At 39.4% G+C, this 22,116-nt stretch overlaps 1 protein-coding gene across 1 annotated transcript in view; it reads left to right on the forward strand.

The window, feature by feature from the left end:
- The window catches only part of LOC135208072 (helicase POLQ-like), a 158,704-nt gene extending 138,407 nt beyond the window's left edge, over positions 1-20,297 (forward strand). The window contains exons 19-21 of the mRNA XM_064240219.1: positions 1,504-1,617; positions 19,182-19,316; positions 20,165-20,297. Coding sequence (XP_064096289.1) covers positions 1,504-1,617; positions 19,182-19,316; positions 20,165-20,275 — 360 coding nt within the window. The 3' untranslated portion in view covers positions 20,276-20,297. The remainder of the gene's footprint in view (positions 1-1,503; positions 1,618-19,181; positions 19,317-20,164) is intronic.
- The last annotated feature ends 1,819 nt before the right edge of the window (positions 20,298-22,116 follow it).

Genomic DNA, 22,116 nt, shown 5'->3' on the forward strand with positions numbered 1-22,116 from the left:
ATCAATCACTTCCATGGGACTTGGATGTAGTGCTAAAATTCTTAACTGCAGATGCATTTGAACCTTTGGAATTGGCTTCTTTGAAGTTTCTAACCATGAAGGCGCTCTTTTTGGTAGCAAGCATTCTTCAATAAGGTAGGCTTTTGTAAAGATGCTGTTTTATCATTTGTGCCTTTGTTCAGGGCTAAGAATGATGTCAAGGCTAAACTTATACCTAGAATGGTAAGAATTCCAAATTTAACCCCATTGGTGGGGAATGAAGAAGAGGCCCTCCTCTGTCCAGTTAGAGCTATTAAGATTTATTTAGATAGATTGAAGCCTGTGAGGGGAGAGTTAATAATTTATTATGTAGTGTTGGAAAACCTAACACTCCTTTATCTAAGAATGCAATGGTCTTTTTTTTTATTAAGCATTTAAAAGACTAGCACATGAAAAACTAAATCCAGATATCTTACCTTTATTGAAGGTAAATATACTTAGTGTAAGAGCAGTTGCTGCTACTTTTAGTTTTTTAAAGAATTTGTCTCTTGAGGATGTAATTAATGCAGCTCAGTGGAATTGTAATTAGGTTTTTGCTGCTCATTATCTTAAAGATGTAGAAATTGCATTTGAAAACTGTAAAGCCCTTAACCCTTTAGTAAAGCGGGTAAAGTCTTTTCCTGAACCGAAAGAAAGAGCAATCTTTTAGGCTCTTTATTTTAATCCCAGGTGTTGGTTTTTCGGGGAGCTTGAAGGTACATTTGTTGTACTGGAGTGTACCTTTGTATCATAGGTATATATTTTGTATTTGACTCATTTTTGGGGCTTTCAGACCCAGGCACAGGGGTCCCACCACACCACTTCTTTTAATTTTGACTGAAAATGAAGTGGTTTTTTCTGCAGGCTGTTCTTGACTGCACACACACATAAGAGCCTTGCACCCTGAAGGGAATCCACCTCTTGGCAGCAGTATTATCCAGGGAGGATTCCTGATCAGGTAAGAATGTTTTGAATTTGGTACAAGAAGCTCTTAGCTTGCTTAGCTGAGCAGAATTTGTCTAGCTGCATTACCCACCATCCTTTATCTCAATGTGGGAATCGGCTAACTTTAACAGTAGATAAGATTCATCTCAAATAATATAGATTTTCATGATAAAATTTATTATTTGGATACTTACCTACTGTTAAAGTAGATCCCACCCAGCCTCCCCACATTTACTGGGCTGCCAAGGAGAATTCTTACTAGAGCTAAAACATTCAAACACACCTGGTGAAGAGGTGAACTAGACAGACTTCCGGGTCAACCAAGCGATCATTTTTCTTTGTTTGAATGCCAACTCGCCTATAGGCATGGAGATATGAGCTAACTTTAACAGTAGGTAAGTATCCAAATAATAAATTTCATCATGAAAATTTATATTCTCAAATTGTCAAACAGGTCATGAGGATAGTTATCTATTGTAATGTGATATAAATACTCTAGTGGTATATTTTGATCAATGATTATTCAAATTTTTATTTCAGGAACTGGAAGAGTTATGGGCATTTCGTGACTTACTCTGCACCTTTTCAAGACAGTTAACAGGATGCTGTTCTTTAGAACTCCTTCCACTGCTTGATCTTCCAGGCGTTAAAATGGTATTTACACTTGTCTTACTTACCCCAATCATCCATTAGCTGCTAAGTGTTTTGACAGGGAAACCCATCACATTGACTGCTTCAGGTGCATCCTCCTCTTTGCAGATGTGTGCACGCAAAAAAAAATCCAGCTTGCCATATAAACATCCAGGCTCTCAATTCCCTCAAGCAGAAGTCATACCAATTGTCCAGTTGTGATTGCCAGGCTGAACAGATTTGTTGGCTTTGTTCTGCAGAAGTAACCAGCTCTTCATCTTTCTTTAACTGACTTTTCCCCTTAATAACATTTTTTTACTGTTTTGCCCTGTATGTATTATATGTACTACATCATTGTCTTGCCTTGGTGATAGTTTTGCTTAATTATTTTAATCTTTTGCCTCTAGGATGGCAATAAGTGTATCAAGTGTGGCTCTTTTTAACTTCCAAATGAATACAGGCAGTCCCCGGGTTACAATGGGGGTTCCGGTTTTGAGATGTGTCGTAAGCCGAAAATCGTCGTAAGCCGGAACATCGTCAAAAATCCTAAGAAAACCTTACTTTTAATGTTTTGGGTGCATTAAAATCTATGTATGTAAACTGCACTCTTATTTCATTTTTCATCAAAAAACCTTCAAATATGGATTATTTTGCATTTTTGGAGTCTTATTTCTTCTGCCAGATCAGCGTTGTAGGCGCCGTAACCCTGGAACATGCGTTGTAAACCTGGAAATAATGTCTGATAAATATAAATTGAAAAGCGTTGTAACCTTGGAACGTCATAAGCCGGACCCGCCGTAAAGCCAGGGACTGCCTGTATCTTACTTCTGTTGCTGCTACTACTTGGTCTCCTTTTAATTTTTAATAGCTATTCATTTCACCTGCTATTCATATTTAGGAATGGGTCTTTTTTATGCCAATTTCATTTCCGTAATTAAAATGACCATAGATAGCTTAGAGGCTCATTAATTTTCTGCCAGTGGTATTTCTTAGACCTTTTCTTACCTTACTTCACATGTTTTGTTCCTGTTATGCTCATATCATTCAGTCACAGTCTACATGATTTGTTTTGGATATTTATATACTGTTAAAGGTTCAACCCTTTTGGAGTAAATCATTGTTACATTCTGTGTTCTTGGCTTGTTACCATAATTATTGCTTCATGGCATAATGCTTTTTACAGTTGAGTTTTTCTAATGTACTTAACTTGTAATACAAATCTTTGAAAGATATTTTGACAGAATCTGTATCATCAGTGTGCCCGCTTATTAAATTTTAAGGAATTGCAATACTGCAGTCGACTTCTACTTATGTGTGGTACAGCATTTTGGGCTTCAGTTATTTGCAGATTTTTCTGTAAAACAAATGTCTACATCATTCAGGGAAAATTTGCCTACTTGGGGATTTTTTTCATGGAGCAATTACTGTATAGGTACACAATCCTTTATCCAAAATCCTCAGGGCCTGGTGTGTTTCGGTTTTTGGAATTTTTCAGGTTTCAGAACTGTGGGGCCAGGAGCATGACTACTGCAACAAAAACATTAGTTTTTTCTTTTTTCATTATAGTCATTTTTAGTGTAGTTGCTTGTTTTGTCTTCAAGGAGTTACCCCTCCATAGTGTTTGTTTGTTTGTATGGTGTCTTTACATTGCATGGAACCAGTGGTTATTCAGCAATGGGACCAACGGTTCCATGGTGACTAAACTAATATCAAGAAATATCTTAGCCCGGTCTTGTAGCTGGGTATTGTGTTGTAATGATAAACACTATGACACATAATAGACTCTGGAAGAAGAAATTATTATTGCACATGTGTGTTGGCCATCTTGCTTACAACCTGGCCTGTAAAAAACCAAGAACCATTACCTCTTGTAGTGAACCAGAGTATATATATGCCAAGCCAGTGCTCCTCACTAAAAATTTCTTAGATTCTAAATTTTTTCATCAAGGATCATGGAAACATCTAAACTTGGTAGTTAAGTGCTTCTTTTTAAGCTCCAGCTAAAAATCTAATTTAAACTGTGGAAGAGGTGTTAATTTATTTTTTTTGAAAGTCAAAAACTAGTCTTTGTTTTGCAAGCACATATTTGGTGCTTGCTCGTGGTCTCCGTTTGCTATTTGTGAAAAGTGCAAAATTTGAAGACTCATTCTATCCAGAAGTTTTAGCCAACGAAATGTTCCACAATTTATTAAGATGATGGCCTAATAGATTCAGTGAGAATAATTTCGACTATATAGTAGATGTTGTTTGTAGACTATATAACCTAAGATTATATATCCTAAAGGGGATTTAAATAACTTGGATTATGTAGTACCTAGGTTAAGGTAAGTGAGAATATTTCTGGGCTAAACCTGTGTCGCTCCGTGAAATGTCCTTATAGCACTCATTTCTAAGGTATAAATATTGCCAAATATATCAGAGAAAAAACTATATGGTTAATACCAGGATAAACCTGGTTCGCTCACCCCTGTATAAAACTGGGGCAAGTGATACCACTACCAGAGGTTTCCTGCCATTTAGTCTCTTCCTTTGTCAATTTCCCCTTTCAAATTAGGTGCCCTACCAGCACCATCTACCGCCCACCACCGCTACTACTAGTGCCTCGATAGCCATTCCTTTAAATAGCACTGTCGTGTACACTTGTGTCTTTGACTGTAACGACATTATTTTAGAATAAAATGAGATGCTATAAACGCCAGGAATCTTTGGTATCTAAGGTGAGTACTGCAATTATCAATTTATGTTTGTAAGGGTAGCGAATTAATCACAAGTATGTTTTAGTTGTATGTTACATAAACGGAGCCTAGCTTGCACCGCTCCCGAGTCAGCCATTACATACATCGCTACCCGTAACTTTATGACGACTTCCAATTGGTCTCCTATACTAATTGTAGTCGCGTTGTTATTGATTTTGCACTCACTCAAGAGTTACAAAAAAATTGTAGATATCCTGAAGTTTTATAATAGATATCCTGGCGCGAGGATGATTCGGACCTACTTACACAAACGGTTTGGGAAGTAGGTCAGATGGATATTCCTTCCACTGGAGAGGCTTCTCCCCTTCCATTCGTCGGATCGGGAGTTCAGCCCATCTCCCTCCCCCCCTCCCCTCTTTTCCCTTGGTCTGCTTAAGGAGGATACCTCCTCCACCTTACCAGGCTGGAATTCCCTGAGGGAGGGGTGTAAGGCCCTTAGGGACCTTATTGTTTCATGAGCCTCCCTGGCCTACCTTGCCAGATCATGATTGAAATCACGTCTCGGGAAGGTTAGGCTAGCCGCTCAGAGCCACCCTGGCTGTCCTGACCAGATCGTTCCGATCGAGAGAAGGTTAAGCCAGCTGCTCTTTAAACAGAATTATGTACTTATCCTCTTTATCCTTATCCCCTCTCGCGCCAGGGCTATTGTATAGCGTTTATTATCATATAAATTATTGTATTATTGTAATCAGTGGGCAGTCGGTCTATAGACCGTCAGCCCCTGTGATCGATTGGATCCACTTCTTACCGCGAGGTGTTCCACCTGGCCGGTCGTAGTGTCCAATTGATCCCATGTGAGCCACCTCTCTAGACGCCCTCCCTCCCCCCATTTACCTTGACGGGATGACATAACTCGCTGACGCTACTTCAGGTAGCCATCCCAGTCTTATCCCCTCTTGCAGAGGGGTTGGGGGGGAGTGATTATAGTCGGAAGGGGTACTCCTTGCCTTACATAGTAGGAGTAGTACGATGGTACCTACCCAGACGAGCCTTGGTAAATTTCCTGGCTCGTTAGGACAGTATTAGCCACGTACTCTCTTCTCGCCTTTCCTATCCCCAGTTCCCTTCGTCCTCTATCCGTCCGCCTCGGCGGATCCGGGATCCAGCGGACATCGTTAGTTATGCCCATTATAAACAAAACACGATCCCTTTACGATCAGATTCAGGCGTAGGTTTTACCTATTCCCCTGTTTTCGATCCCTAAGCTGGACCCGGGGGATAGAGAGATAGCATTGAAAGGGAACTGGGACCGGAACGAGAATTTTGCCTTTCCTATCCTCAGCCCTCCATACATTATCTATCCTTCCGCCTCGGCGGGCCCGGGATACAGCAGAGATCGTTCAGTTATGCATATAACAACACGATCTCCCATACGATCAGATTCAGGCCTAGGTTTTACCTATTCCCCTGTTTCGATTCCTTAGCTAGACCCGGGAGATAGAGAGATAGTATTGAAAAGGAACTGGGACAGCAAGGAGCATAGATTCTGTGCTCCGGTACAGTATTCAATTTAGTTATTTATTTTAATATGTTTTAAAATATGCTTTATGTTTTCGATCAGTGTACTATGCCGAGGGTAGTCGACCCCGGCAGGTAACCTAGAATCGAGGCATTTATTTATCCTTACCTAGCCTCTCTCCCCCGTTTTCATTTATACCTCGGTGCCCCACCCCGGTGGCGGCGGCCATGAACTAGCAGAGGCATTCTTAGTTTACTAAGAAAACCCCTCTGATGCCGACGGATTCGGGCCAAGTCTAACTTTCCCCGGTTTCGTTGGTATTAAGCTTAATCTATAATATTATATATATTATTACAAGACTATGAGGTGAATGCATAGCGGGGTCAGAGCTGGCAGGAGAGGATATATGAATATCTTACATAATGCATGCCGCCGCAATTTATTACGCCGACAACAATGTAGTATGCAGGTCCCACGGAGTTACCTCCAGCGGATCTACATGTAGTGATACTCGGTATCGATTCTAACATTACATACTCCGCCAGATACATATCCGGCGAGTCCATACAAAGGTACTTATGTATCATTTTGTAATTACAGATGGTACGCTGTCAGAAGACAACCTGCACTGCAACCCGGCAGCAGCAGGGCAGACAGGAAGTATGCCGCACTCACACAGGCTGTGCAGTCCAATAAATGACTTGTCAGTCTGGCAACCATTTGAGAGTGAAGTCTGTTACAATTTGGTTTTGGGACTTCACTACCGAGACGGTAAGTACCAATTCATTGAATGATTCATTCACTGAATGAGATATTGGAAATAATTGGAGAAATATTGAGATAGTTATCAATGTCTTAAGATACTTTTAAAGAGCATACATTTAAAAGTAACTATCTCTTTCAGCAGCTCCCTTATCTACCCAAATGCAGAAGTATCAGCAACGGTACCAGTAGATTTGGCAGACACGATCATCGTTGCCAAGATCCACGAAGATAAACAGGCCGTGCTGGCAAAGGACCTAGAAGGTTTAGAATAAGAAGTCGGAGAGGTCGCAGCAATCAACCTGGACCACGAACCAGTGAAGGCCGATACCCAGGACGAAGATAGGCTATGAGAAGCATTTAGTAAACGGGCAAAAGGACTACCTTTAGCTCGTCACATTCTTCTTTTTTATTTTAAGAGTTTACTAAGATACCTACCTACGACTTCGAGGGATAAGCCGGTGGGGTCAGTAAATCCTAACATAATCTGAAAATAGTCACTCATAGGTCTATTTCAAGTCCCTTCCTAGCTGAAGGCCATTTGGGAAAGTCGTTCTATTTTCGTCATCAGCCACCAAACTGGTGATGAACACGACAAAATCTGCCACACACAGGCAGGTATCGAAGACAAAGGCTCAGTCCAATTCTAAATAACATGACAACTCAGTTGTTCTCGAATATAAAAATGTTAGGTTAGTCTATTCAGTCGTTAGTATAAGGACTGAAGATCAGGAGACCTCAAAGCAAGGAGTCCTCCAACCCGGAAAGCCACAAAAAACAATTCCGGGCAGTACCAGACACATCCAAATTGTGTCCCTTCAAAACAATAATCCTTAGTAGTTACCAACACATGCCCCCTTCTCAGAGGGCATGCTGACGATTGAGCGGGGGCGGGGGAACCCGGCCAGTAAAGGATTTTGAGTTCCTTTCACCGGGTCTCCCAATTCCCTGGTTCAGGCTATGCACATCTGATCGAGAACGCACTGATCTGGAAAGACAAAGCGCCTAGGGAGATGGCTATCTTCCCAGAGACCAGGCTCAATCAGTCTGGGTTCAAACCCTGGCAGATTGGGAATGCACAAATACCAAACTGACACACCACAATAATCCCTTCACGATTTTTGTGGTATTAGACGACACTCCCAATTCGTGTACCTCTAAAGTGGAAGAGATTACACTTCAGGCAACAGAAAGGACAAATCTATACATTATATCAGAGACACGGATTACCAGCTGTGGTCTCTCTGTGAGGAATGAGATGTGGGGTAGACGCCCCGGCGACATTCTTGGTAGGCATATTGAACTAAAATTGTGCTACAACGCTCTTCAGCGAGCTTTTACCCAGACTCCCAGAAGCAATGGTAAAGGCGAAGTATGAAGCCAGAAGTCGCTTGACTAGGTCTATCAATTCCGCCACTATAGCGGAAATGACAACCTCGGTCTATACGGACAAACCATGGTTCAAGATCCAGACAAGTCATTGCTTCACACCTTACGGTGCGATGTATATGACTTTGCAATAGCCAGGAAGAACTGCAGAAAGCACATCTTGGCCGATGCCTCTATTCGCCATGAACCTAATAAACTCGTCAAAGCTTAGACCTGGGAGGCCAACTTGTTCCCTGAGACCGTAGTGAACAGAATCCCAGGCGAAGCAGCTAAGGTCAACCAGAGCTTGCGAGTTCGCTGGGGCTTGATCCCCAAGAGGAGATTTGAATCCTCTGGAACACAGCCCAGGGGTAAGCAGAGATTAAAGGGGTTTCTAGTCTTTCTAGACGACTTAACCTCAAACAGTGGTACAAGCCGTTCCTGTAGGCCAGCTAGGTCAACCATCCACCTCAATGGTCAGCCACAACAGTCCGTGCTGCTGTAGAACCAGCCCTCTCAGCAGCACCAAAGCTTGGCTTCTTTACCTCTTCCCCAGCCATAAGGCCTCCGATAACAACCAGGTGTATGTCACGAATACAACAGGTTCAAGAGGTAGCCGAGCCAGAGCAACTTTCCGTAGAGCTGGCGGAAGAATTTCGGCAAGGAAGAGACTCCACAGGAAGCCGGCGCAACCGACCTTCGACGTACCAGTGAGACTCCTCAGGTAGGAGGAAAGTGGTGCTTATTCAAGAACCGCTGGGAATCAGCACTTGGTTGCACAGCGTAATATCAAAAGGTCGGGTATGGAGTGGGGAAGGGCCCTCCTCCATCAACCAAAATTTATCAACATCCAAATGCCGGATGAGATAAAGGACACCTAAGACTTTCTGTAGAAGAAAGTAATTACAGGTGCAAATACTTAGAATTTCAGGGACGCTTCTCCAGCGATTCCATGAAGATTCAATTAAACCAAGAGTAATATTAGACTTGTCTCATTGGAACTCATACATTCAATACGACAAGTTCCATATGCTAACTGTTTTCGCAGGAACGGACCTTACTTCCCCGGGGGGCCGTCACAACACCTATAAATCTTATAGATACTTACTATCCCGTTCCGGTAGCAAGTCACTTCCGCCTTTTCCTGGGCTTCCGCCTTTTCCTAGGCTTCAGACTAGGTAACAGGCTTACGCCTTCAAGTAAGGCCATTTGGGCTTATCAGAGCACCCAGAATATTTACAAGATAGCGGAACAGTAGTACAATAACTGAGAACCTAAGGGATAAGCCTAGTAATTTCCTAGACGACTGGCTCATCTGAGCTATAAACGTCAAGGAATGTCTCAAGGCAACCATAAGTGATAAAATTTCTGGAATTCCTAGGATTCCAAATCACAAGGAATCCCTACACACTCCGACACCATGGTTTCATTGTTTAGGAAACAATGGGACCTCAAATCACACAACTTTTGACCCCACCGGAGAAATGAAAGGAAATAGCAAGGCTGCGAGACAGTTCCTCAATGCAGACATACATCCTGGAGGAACCAGGAAGAGTCCTAGGTTCACTCCAATTCGCGTCAGTAACAGGGACCCCACTATAAACCAACGGAAGGTTATATTCCGGGTTTGGCGGAGTAGAGCGATCAGGGAATTGCGAGACAAAGTTCCTGCATCCCGTACATTTTACAGAGAGACTCCGTCCATGGACAGAAGTCAAGAATCTGACAAAATCACCACCAGTATGGTTCCATCCGCCAAGTTTAGTGTTCCATATGGACGCTTCACTAAGCGGTTTGGGAGACTACTCCCAATATGGAAATGCTCAGGACACTTGAGGTCACCCTTAACGCCCTGCTAGCTTCATAACAGTGTTTGGAAGCCATGGCAATATTCTATTCTTAGTAAACTCTCCTCAGAGAGGAGCTTTCAATCAAGGCCACATAAATCAGGTCATGATAACAATCTTTCATTGACAACAAGAAACAGTGGCATCTGTCAACAACTCACTTGGCAGGAGCGAGACCTTAGTGGCAGATGCACTGTCAAGGACAAATCCGCTATAGTTGGAATAGCCCTTAGACAACAGGTCACTTAGATGGATCAGCCAGCATGCCACAAGAATCCAACCACAAGTTACAATATTTCATGTGACCCTCCAATCGGGACCCCATGGCCCAGGCCACGGATACCAGATAGATTGGAACATCTGGCAGAGGATTTACTTTTCCCTCCAATAAATCTACTAATGGATGTTCTAGACTAGCTCACATCCTTCTAAGGACGGTTCGGGCTCTAGCCCCAACGGACTCGAGCAATTGTGACCCATTACTAGGGTAATGGGGACTCCGCCCCAGACGGACCCCCAACCCCAGACTAACACAATTAGTATAGCAAGTACGGCGGGCGCTTCCTCAAGGATTCGAAGTGTCCTAACTTTATGGAATTCATGAATTTTACGGCACAAAAGATGCCAATATGGATCCTATTAACACCTTGTTCTTAGAATCAGACAACGGAAGTCTACGGAGAGGTCCGCAGCTATGCGGAATCATTTCAGTATCTGTCACGAGATTTGACAGTCCTGACTAATCTCTCCCCTAGTCCCTACGACTCCCCTTTTCTAGGCAGTACGATTCTACAGTAAAGAAGCGAGCCCTTTTTCCTAAAAGACCCAAAAGTTATGACGATGAACACGAATCTGGCTGTTACATTCCCTAGGACCCTGTTTAGAAAGGGCCTACCAGCTAGTATTATTACCATGACCAAATCTGCTTCAAGGAGATACTCCAGTTTGGTTCTACATTACCAGATTCATAATTTCATCGATTCCGAGAGCTTGTGCTAGCTAGAACAAATCATATTGTTTTTCTTCCATCTGGAGAAGTTCTAGTATCTCCAGATCGAATTCTTGGCTTAAAACGAGGATCCTCAGAGTAGGTGGGCCCCCTAGAAGATTGTCCCACTTCCACAGGATCTATCACTATGTCCAGTCAGAACTTGAGATCATTTTTAGACAGAACTTCAAATAAACTTCAGGTCCTTTATTCATTCGAGAGATGGTGGAACAGTCTCACTTAAGTAAATTAAAATAACAATTCTATAATTCTAGATAGGCTAACCGGAATCAATTCCACATGTACATGATGTCCGAGCAGTAGCTGCCTTAATAATTTACTTCCACCACATGAACTTTGATGACCTTAAGAAGTATATAAGATGGAATTTAATCACCACTACCTTAAATCCTTGAAGCCTTAAAATATTCAGCAGTGCAGTGAGGGAATATTGTTTCCCCTAACACAGCCTAGTCATGTTGACATACCTAGTCGTAAAGACATTGTCCTTCTTTAGCTCCTTTTCTCTCCTAACCGCCTCGCTTAGTCTCTAGCCTTCATCTTGGGGTTTTTTCACTTGGATTGTACAATTGAACCATTCTTGTACTGAGTATAATTAACTACTAACTATACATATGTATAATATATAGTATTACTTGGTGACATAGTAATCACACGAGCTTTACCAGTAATTGTTTGCGGTAATGGTATATACTTACTAGAGTAAGGACTTAGACTTAAGATATTGTTAAAATCTGTTTAGATTTAAGGAATTTGATTAAATATGGTAGAATTACCTTAGAGTTAGTTTCTCCCTTCCTGTAGTCTTGTAGAGTATATCCAAGCTTGTGGGAACAATTCTCCGTTACTATTTCATGGAGCGGACACAGGTTTAGCCCAGAAAAGGGATTTTGACAAAGGAAAAATCTATTTCTGGGTGATGACCTGTGTCACCCAGTGAACCCACCCCTTGCTTCCTCACCCTATAGCCCCAGCTTGGGTGCTATTTTCAGGAATGGCTATCGAGGCACTAGTAGTAGCGGTGGTGGGCGGTAGATGGCGCTGGTAGGGCGCCTAATTTTAAAGGGGAAATTGACAAAGGAAGAGACTAAATGGCAGGAAACCTCTGGTAGTGGTATCACTCGCCCCAGTTTTATACCGACGCCCTAATACAGGGGTGAGCGAACCAGGTTTATCCTGGTATTAACCATATAGTTTTTTCTCTGATATATTTAGCAATATTTATACCTTAGAAATGAGTGCTATAAGGACATTTCACTGGGCGACACAGGTCATCGCCCAGAAATAGATTTTTCCTTTGTCAAAATCCCTTTTTAACACATATCCATTTGTGGACTTAGGCAACAGCCTAGTTTTTAAACCTTGCCAGAATTAGGTTGGGCACAGGTGCTTTTAGAACATCACCAATTCTAATCCCTCTAGTAGGTGCTGGCGAGCTATCTTTAGACTTTCGTCATCAATCTTCCATTGCACAATGTAGGTACAGATATCTAGACTCCCAAAACTCTTCAGCATTCAGGACTGCTAACAGCAAAAAGTATTGTAGGTAAAATGAGTCTCGCCCAAGAACTCCACAATATGACAAATTTTCTAAGACAATTTTTATTTTTCATAGCTACTAACCTTCAGTTTTGCCAATAGGATAATTTCTAGTGCCTAACTGGATCTGGTTAAATCGCAGATGAAAGCAAGGAATCTTGTGAGATCTGGCAACACGTGCATATATCAGGATGAAGAGTGGTCAAGGACCACGCACCCACGCCACAGCATCAGTCTTTCTTAAAATCGCCTGGACGAGAGTTGTGGTTGACCTCTCTTGGCCTTTACCCAGTTCATTGCCCGTTTTCACTTGTGTTTGAGTGTGTATGTGCTGTTATTATGGCTGCTTCTGCTTCTTTTTGGCCTCATCAACATGTGTGCCCCAGAACTCCAAGTTTCCTGTGTTCTCGTTTCTTGACTTTGTCTGCGACAGATCCACGCATCACTTGTAGTAGGTGCTGTTCTAACGTTTGTACAATAACGAATCCCTGCGTGGTCTAGAGAGTAGTGGAAGTTATTTTATAGTTAGAGGGAACATCATAGAGTTTCTACTCTTCCTTCGTATTGCAGGAATGAGCTTTGAATAAACTTCATTTTGCCAGGAATGAGGTGCTTCCATTCAAAGTAACAGCCACCCCACAGTGGAAGTTAACCGAGATAACATTTCACTATTACTGTTTTGGCAATAAACTGAATATGGTAGACGTAGAAGCCAGTTTATTATAGGACTGTAAGGGATTTTAACTACCACAGAGAATTGCATCTACATATTAACAAGAAATTTTTACCATTTTTAAAGTTGTTATTCTTATGGTCCCTATGGCTCCATAAGACACAACAACTATATCAAAGAATGCTCCCATAGTTGGTCGTGGCTGGAATAGTGCCTTTAATGGACAGTAATGTAGTAAACAGTCAAACCTCTGATTTTGTACACCTGGTTATCGTATGATTCGGTTTTCGTAGACTTTTCCCGACATAATTTTGACGGGTTTCATATGTATGATCGGATTTCGTACACCCGAAAACGCTCCTTCTAGGGCCCACCTCAATGAGCAGGCCACATACCGAGTGCCTAAACAAAGCATCCCATGTTCTCTTGTGACCCATTCTACTTTTGTTTGTTGCTTTTTGTGTTTTTTTATTTGAGTGCAACTGCTAAATAAGCCATCATGGAACCAAAGAAAATTCCAAGTGCCAATGCTTCTGTAAAAAAGGCGAGAAACGTAAAATTCAAGAAAGAACTCATAGCAAAGTGTTGGAGGATGTTGCATGCCAATCGCAGCAAGAAAATGCTTACAGCAAGTGCTGCTGTTATTGAATTTAAGGCCAGCAGAGGGTGGTTTGGAAAATTCAGAAAGCAAACGGGCATACATAATGTGCCTACTTCTGTGATAAAAGACATGTTGCAAAGTGGAGTGATGTAAAAAAAATTTGTGGAGAATTATCATACCAACAAAGATGATGTAATCTGTCTCCCCAACATGTTTAATGACAATGCCATGTTTCACTTTAGGCAAATTTTACAGTGACGCCAGAAACAAATGTCCGAGGACAATTTTATTGTGCAACAGGGGTTCAGTAACTCTCAAGCTTATCCTAGTGCCAGTAAAAACGAAGAAGGGAAGTAACCACAGGCAGTGCCAGTAAAAATGAAGAGAAGAAACCCCAGATAGGTCCTTGATACCTGAAGTCCTTCTGGAGGAGGATTCCCCTTCCAAAGAATAACCATTCTTCCTTCCTCCTCCCCTCCTCTCTGTCTTCCATATAACTACTAAGAAAAGTCCTTCCATAAGGGTAAGAGTGATGTTAAATGTTCATTCAATCCATTTCATTAGTCATTTATATTTATTTCTCATTGTTTTCTATATGTAAAACTGTGTTTATTCTCTATAAAATGTATCTAAAATCCTAATTATTAATGTTTATATGCCATGGGAAAATAAACTGTGTTTATTCTCTATAAAATGTATCTAAAATCCTAATTACGTTTATTAATGTTTATATGCCATGGGGGAAAATAACAATAATTTTGATCATTACTGCATGATCCTAGGGGAGTTACACAGTATTATTCATGATTCTCCTGCTGATCATATTTGTATAATCGGGGACCTTAATTCTCACCCCACAAAACAATTTTATAATGAACTTACTCGCTTCTGTCAAAATCTTGCTCTCCAAATTAGCGATGTAATGCTCCTCCCTCCCTCCTCCTATTCATATGTACATAATAGAGCGGACGCTGTTACAACCTCCTGGCTGGACCACTGCATCCACATCTCCACAACTTCATGATTCTATTATGACCTGCAATATTCGCTATGATTTTGCAACGGGCTACGATCACATCCCATTACAGGTGTCATTCAGTACCCCATCCCTCCCTACCGTGAACCCCCTAACTGTTCGCCCACCAGCAGTAAACTGGGATTTTAAAAACCAAGAGAAAACCAGATACTTTAGGGCGACCACGGAAACTAGGTTGCGGTCAATAGTTCAACCGGCAGACGCCTTACTTTGTACTAACACAAATTGTAGAAATGACCACACAGGGGGGACCTGAATGAATTCTATTCAAAACTTAATCTCCGCTATGCTTTCTTTGGGCAGGACTGCCTACAGATTTCATCAAGGTAATTCTTGTAATATACCTGGATGGAATGACTTGGTTAAAGATCTGTATACATACTCACGAGAAATGTTTTTACTGTGGAGGGAAAATGGTAGCCCCAGGGAAGGGTACACTGCATTACTAATGAGACAGGCGAGAGCGCAGTTCAAACTTGCTCTTAAGCTCTGCAGGTTAAATGAAAAACAACTAAGAGCCGATGCAATGTCTAGAAACTTAGAATCTGGTGATTATCCTCGTCTTTGGAAAGATATCCAGTCCTTAAATCCCAAAACTAAAAAGCTATCACAGAGAGTAGGGGAAGCAGTCGGAGACAAAGCTGTCATAAGTATGTGGGGCGATCACTTCAACAATATCCTGAATTGCATAAAAGATCAAGATTCCCGAAGGGATGTAGATAACCTCCTTACTGACAACAATCAATTTCATTTTGCAGACCGTATTACGCCAGGTAACATCAGTGATGCCATAAACAGCCTACCTAATAATAAATCGCCCGGCTGTGATGGTCTTCTGCAGAGGCCTTCAATTCTGCCATCCGATAATTTACATTTTGCTAGCTGCCCTATTCAATGCGTGCATAATTCAACGGTTTCTTCCAGACTCCTTACTCTTAGTTCACTTGATACCATTAATCAAAAACAAGCTAAAGGATGCAGCTGACCCTGGCAACTACCGGCCGATTGCAATCACAACAATTGCATCGAAGATACTTGAGTCTGTTCTTCTAGTGAGACTTCTCCCCTTTCTACACACTGACAACCAGTTCGGGTTTTAAAGCAAACCACTCAACCGACACCTGCATCTACATACTGAAAGAATTGCTGAACTACTACCTATCATCAGCCTCTCCTGTTTTCCTTTGTTATGTAGATGTGAGAAAAGCATTTGACAGAGTAAACTACCTAAAGCTGCATAAAAGGGGCATACCCCTGTCTAATTGGCATTTTACATTGCTGGTTCTCCAAACAGCAATTCTGTGTCAAATGGGGTAACGTATTATCTTACACCTTTGGCTCCCTAAACGGGCTTCGGCAAGGGGGCATTCTCTCCATACCTGTTTAATACATACACAGATGCCTTGAATGTCAAACTGAACTCACTCCCAATCGGATGCACCGTCAATGAAATAACTATAAACAACCTCTGTTACGCCGACGACATGGTTCTGATTTCCCCATCAGTGCAAGGTCTCCAATGACTCTCAACACTTGCCGCCAATATGCAGAGGAATTTGATATAATCTTACAACGAAACCAAGACCCAGTGCATGTCGCTGCTCCATCGGCTGGAATTTGTGCACGAATTTCCGTATTTGGGTCACATTATCACCAACGACCTAAAAAGATACGGCAGACATTGAACAGAGGCATTGTAAAACTATGTGCAACTAGCAACATGATTGCAAGGAGGTTTACCTTTTGTCACCGAGGCGTGAAACTGCTGCTCTTCTGTTCGTACTGCTACAGTATCTATGGGTGTTCCCTCTGGACGAACTATACCCGAGAGACCATGAGACGCATCACTGTTGTGCACAATGACATTCTGAGACGCCTCACAAACACTCCCCGCTACCACTCCGCCACACAGATGTTCATAGAAAACCACCTGGACAATTTAAAAATGATTGTTAGGGAACGAATGTCCAGTCTTGGTAACCCGATGATAAACAGCAGCAACTCGCTCATACAAAGCATCCTAAGGAGTAAAGCAAGATCTAAATTGTGGGAAAGATGGGAAAATGAGGCCTTTGTCCCGTAAAGGACTTAATCTCTGTATTGGCAAGATGTCATCTGCAGTTTTTGTCATTATTACATTTATTGCTGATATTTTAATTTTTCATTATTACTGTGATTACTATCAAGTTAAAGTTTTTCTTACATTCAATTTTTGTATTTAGCCCTCTGGACCTGACTACTGTAACCAACTAAGGTCTCTAGTTGAAATTTAAGTTATATAATACGTGCACTAACTGTTATTACTCTCAATGCATATTTTTTTTCTCACCAATATTATTACTGTTATTACCAGTATTATGATTACTAGGTTTTATGCTACCTCAGCTATTTTGTGGATAAGTGCCGATTATTCATTTTCTTTTTTTTATCATGTCTCATAAATCTAGATTGTGTATATTACTGTCTGTATTTTGTATATTCCATGTATATGGCCCTGAGCTGAAATAAAGCATATTATTGTTATTATTATTATAATAATATTTTTGGGTGTCTGGGAACCAACCAATTAACTGGATTTACATTACTTATGGGAATTATTGTTTCAGACATCATGAAATTTTCTGGAACTGATTATGTACGAAAACTGATGTCTTACTGTATATGACCCAAAGGGAGAGGGTTCTTTCCAATGCCTACAAGAATTACATGATTTTCATTCACCCTTCTCACACATATGTAGCTACTGTGCACAAACTGGCTAAGATCCCCATTACTTGCTAGGTTTTTGTTATAGCAGATGTTATTCACTTTACTCCAGAAGAATTCTGTTCTGTTACCAGTCTGACAGTATTCGTGGATATTATTGTGGGAAAGCTACATGCCTAGTCTTAAACTCCTGGAAAACTTTTTTATTCTTTAATATTGTTGTAGTCGGGCACAATTGTTCAATCTGGTAGCTGGTAGTGCATCCTCCAAGGTGGGGATTTTGGATGAGGTTATATTCAGATTTGTTAACTTTGAAAATTTTTTTTACTTCATTCATTTGAGTTTTATTATTGACAATCATTAGTAAATACAATGGTTTTTTTTCACATGTAAAATAATTTTTTTATTTTCAGAATATAGATAATCCAAAATATGCAAACTACAAAATGGAGTTCAAGGTTTTTTTTTTAGTATAACATTTTATTTAATTTATAAAATCACAAAACAGTTACCTTCTACAGTGAAAAATGTCAAATTGGATGACGTTGCCATATTTTATACAGATCAAATGTGCAACATGCTCAACAAATCTTAAATTTTGGCCCCAGACCAAAGCTGGCCTTATGGCTAACCTAATTGGATTTAATTTATCTCATGAGAAAATGAAAGCGCTTATGTTCAAGGGAGACATCGGGTGGAAGCAAAGCTGTTACCCATAGAATGAAATGAAAATAACAAATAAAAGTAATACCCATCAGTTTAACAGTCAAGTTCTGAGGTATAACATTTGATCCACCTCTTGAACTGGAAAGCTTGTATATGCATAAAAGGTGAATGCAAAAATACTTTACATCTAATCAGAAAAACTCTACACATTTACCATCATTCTGTTTCCATAAAAACCAATTATATAATCATTACTAGATTCAGAAGTCAAATACTGTATATGGATCAGTATCTGACTCTGTTAAAAACTATTTGTAATAAAGGACTAAGAATCTGTGCCATTGCTTTTAAATCATCTCCAAATGCATCATAAAATTTAAAAGCAGTGAATCAGCATGGCCTCTATGCCATGACCTAGTAAAAAAACTATTGCAAAGTGCAGTTACTAAAATACAAGCATTAAAAAATTGTGTTAACAAAGATATAATTTTGTGATCAATCTCCACCCTTCCAATTACAGCTAATACATAGTGTTTTGAATCTGTAATTGAGCATCAGAACTTGTATTCAAAATTATTTGTCTCTAAATTATAGGCTTAACTCTTGAATATCATAAACATACAGTTAAACATAAAGGATGCAAAAGTCTACACTATGCAATTTACACTTCATAGCTTAATCCCTACATGGAGTTATTGTTTTTAATCTTAAGACACTTTATTTGTCTTAATCATAAGACACTTTATTTTGTGTTCTAACATCAACTGTTTTGTTAAGCCTTCATTGATGTCATTTGTCTCTTGCTTGATTTCTTCAATATCCAGGTGGTCTCGAGCAGTAATTTCATATTTTACTTAATTTTGATAATTTGTATAAACAAAAATGTAACCACAAGTCAGTACCAAAAATATTGTAATAATTTAATCAATATTTTACCAAATAATAACATAATTTGCCTAAGGGGAAAAAAGGAAAAAATGAAAACAGTAAAGGTGTACGAAATAATTTTCATTTTGGCTTGGAGGCTTTTTTTAAACCACAATAATTTGTTTAAATGAGACTATTAGTAGAGAAGCAAATATAAAGTTCCTTCATTGTAGTTTACTATTAGAGTTTTTAATTGGTTTGCTGGCATTTTCCTTTTACTAAATATTCATTATTTTTAGGGGCGAGCTAAGATGCTGTATAAAGCTGGATTTCATACTCTTCATGATGTTGCCAATGCTGAACCAAGATCTCTGGTTGAAAGTGTAGAGCATCTACCTTACCGAACAGCTACACAGATTATTAGTTCTGCAAAGGTAAAATTATATTTATACTATCGGTGATCTTCCTTTCTTCACTTGTTAATTCCATAATTTGCACAAGGACTTGGCTCATGTTGTGGCAGAGTTATTACTTGGCCACTCTGCTTCACTTTGTCATCAGGATGATATGATTTCTTATTTGATGTTCTTCATTGTTGAAGTTAATCATTATACAGAATTGCAAATGGTATGTGCTATTAAACGTTTTTTGCAGGTTCCCCTTGGCTCGTGCTGTGTTGCTTTCTATATTTAACATTAAGTCAGGTCCTTTAATCCTACCAAAAAAAAAAAAAAAAAAACAAAAAAAAAAAAAAAAAAAAAAAAAAAAAAAAAAAAAAAAACTTGCAGAACTTTAATACTCAACCCAGAATTTGTAAAGCTTTTGGATGTTAACTCTTCATCGATGAGGAATGGAATTTAGGCAGGAAAAATATGAGAAATGCAGTGTAAGATGGAACCCATTTCACATTTTGGTCATGCTAATAAAAAGTGGCTGAAAATAAAAATGTTATGATGAATTGCAGTACCAAGAACTCCAAATTTTACTTAAGGTTTCACAATTTGTTAAATGCAGCACCTTTAATGGTTTCCTTTCACATGGAAATTTTCTTCTTTTAGGTTCAGGTTCACTGGGATGTAATATTTTAAGATTAGTTAAGATATATTGACAATACAAGCTTGGATATATTATCCAATGGGTTACCAGCAATGATGGGTTGACCTTTGTAAATTAAAAATAATGTAGATGCTTTTATTTATCTTTTTGCTTAAATTTTCAACAAAGTTTTCACTGTTTCCTATAATAAAAAGTTGTTTATTACCATATTTTTTTTCATCAACAGATGCTTTTACTAGAAAAGGCAGAGTCATTGCAAGGAGAGGCAGAAGAGGTACTATTGGGACTACATGAGCTACCTCCAGTTGTAAGTGATGGCACAGGCACAGCTTCCTGATGTTTTCTGTATTGCCTTCCAGTTTACAATTAGATCATTTGTTTTTCTATGTTATTTAAGATCTACTTATGGTATTATATAAGTTATTAAAGACATATTTAAAACAAAACTATTTATTTTAAAGGAAAAACCTTCATCACAAAAAACTGCAACCAATATATGTATTTCCAAAAATCTTTTAATAACAGCATTTGACATCATAATATTTGATTGACGGACCGTATAATAAACTTGTAGAAATTAGAAGACAGGCTTTATTTCATATAACTTCATCACGTGCAACCATCTAAAGGTAAGTATTTGAACTTCAAATGAAAAATCTTCTTTTTGTATTACAAATTCAACAGCACATTTATTGATTTGTATTTTTCATAGGTCTTCAGCATGCATGCATGAATGGTCACTAAAACATAGAAAACATGTGGACACAGTAAACTACATGCCAATTTCTATCCTCCATGTGCCTCCAAAGTTGCAGAAAAAATTATATTTAACCCTTATTTGGGACTGATATAAGAGGTTTTTTGGTGGGCCTGATTGATTTACAAGGCATGGTGAGTAAACAATATTACGCGACATCAATTTTGGGGAATCATATGGGATAGAGGCTGCATTACTTCTATAGCCATAAATTCACTGATGGTAAACTTTTAGACTGGTTCAGATAAAGAGAGCACCACATGACAAAGTTAGTTGTGTACTTGACTTCAAGGAGAGATGGACTGCCTCTCTCTCACACATGATGTCTTATTATATATTTGCTCATAAATAAATAACCAGGGGTTTGCTGTTGGTTTTAGTTATCTTTTATATGTCAGTATAATTGTAATTTTGCAAATAAAAGTGCAGAAATATAAGAAAAAGACATGTATAAGCCAAAAAAGTCACTGCATCTTCAATCTAAGTAAATTTGTGAATATTTTTCAATATGCTCATTTTGTTATTGATTTAGTTCTGTTTGATATTGTGTGAGCTGCAATGATAATTTTACAAATAACAAAATTATTTTTTAGAAAAAAGTGTATAACTTGGTAATATTTATGATCATCTTGTAAAAGAGGCCATGCAAGGGACTGTAAATAGTTATTTTCAACTAATTGTGGAAGGTAGGAAAAAAACAATTTTCTAAATTTTTTTTCCTATACCATTTGCATTTGCATATCTTCCTGTTGCATTGATGTGTTTTTTCTTAAACTGGCTGACCTCAAAGTTTCCATGGCCTGGGGTGCTGCTTATTGATTTTTTACCCTGAGTCCTACGGGTTAAGGCCCTATACAGGCAGTCCCCAGGTTACGACGGTCTCGGCTTACGACGTTCCGAGATTGCGATGCTTTTCAATTATATTCAACAGAAATTATTTCCAGGGTTACGATGCATGTTCCAGAGTTACGACACCTACAAACACTGATCTGGCAGATGAAATATGACACTAAAAATGCAAAATAATCAATATTTAAAGTTTTTTTTTTTTTATTATGTAAAATGCAATAAGAATGCAGTTTACATAGTTTTGAATGCACCTAAAGCATTAAAAGTAAGGTTTTCTTAGGATTTTTGACAATGTTCCGGCTTACGACGCGTCTCAAGAACGGAACCCCTCATCGTAACCCGGGGACTGCCTGTATATAAGTATACATAGAATCTAAAGGATCGTTTGCTGATAGTTGATATGCATATAGGAAGCATTTAGGTATGTACCTGTGTTCAATTTAGTAAATCACAAGGCACTTAGGCAGTCATTGCTTATTTGTTCACAGCGTTTCGGTTTTATGACACTTGGCTAAACGTTGTTAACCAGATTTTCGATGCTGGTAAGCAGGTTTATCGGTTTAGACAAGCAC

This window comes from Macrobrachium nipponense, chromosome 34 (assembly GCF_015104395.2).
Source record: "Macrobrachium nipponense isolate FS-2020 chromosome 34, ASM1510439v2, whole genome shotgun sequence".
Lineage (NCBI taxonomy): Eukaryota > Metazoa > Arthropoda > Malacostraca > Decapoda > Palaemonidae > Macrobrachium > Macrobrachium nipponense.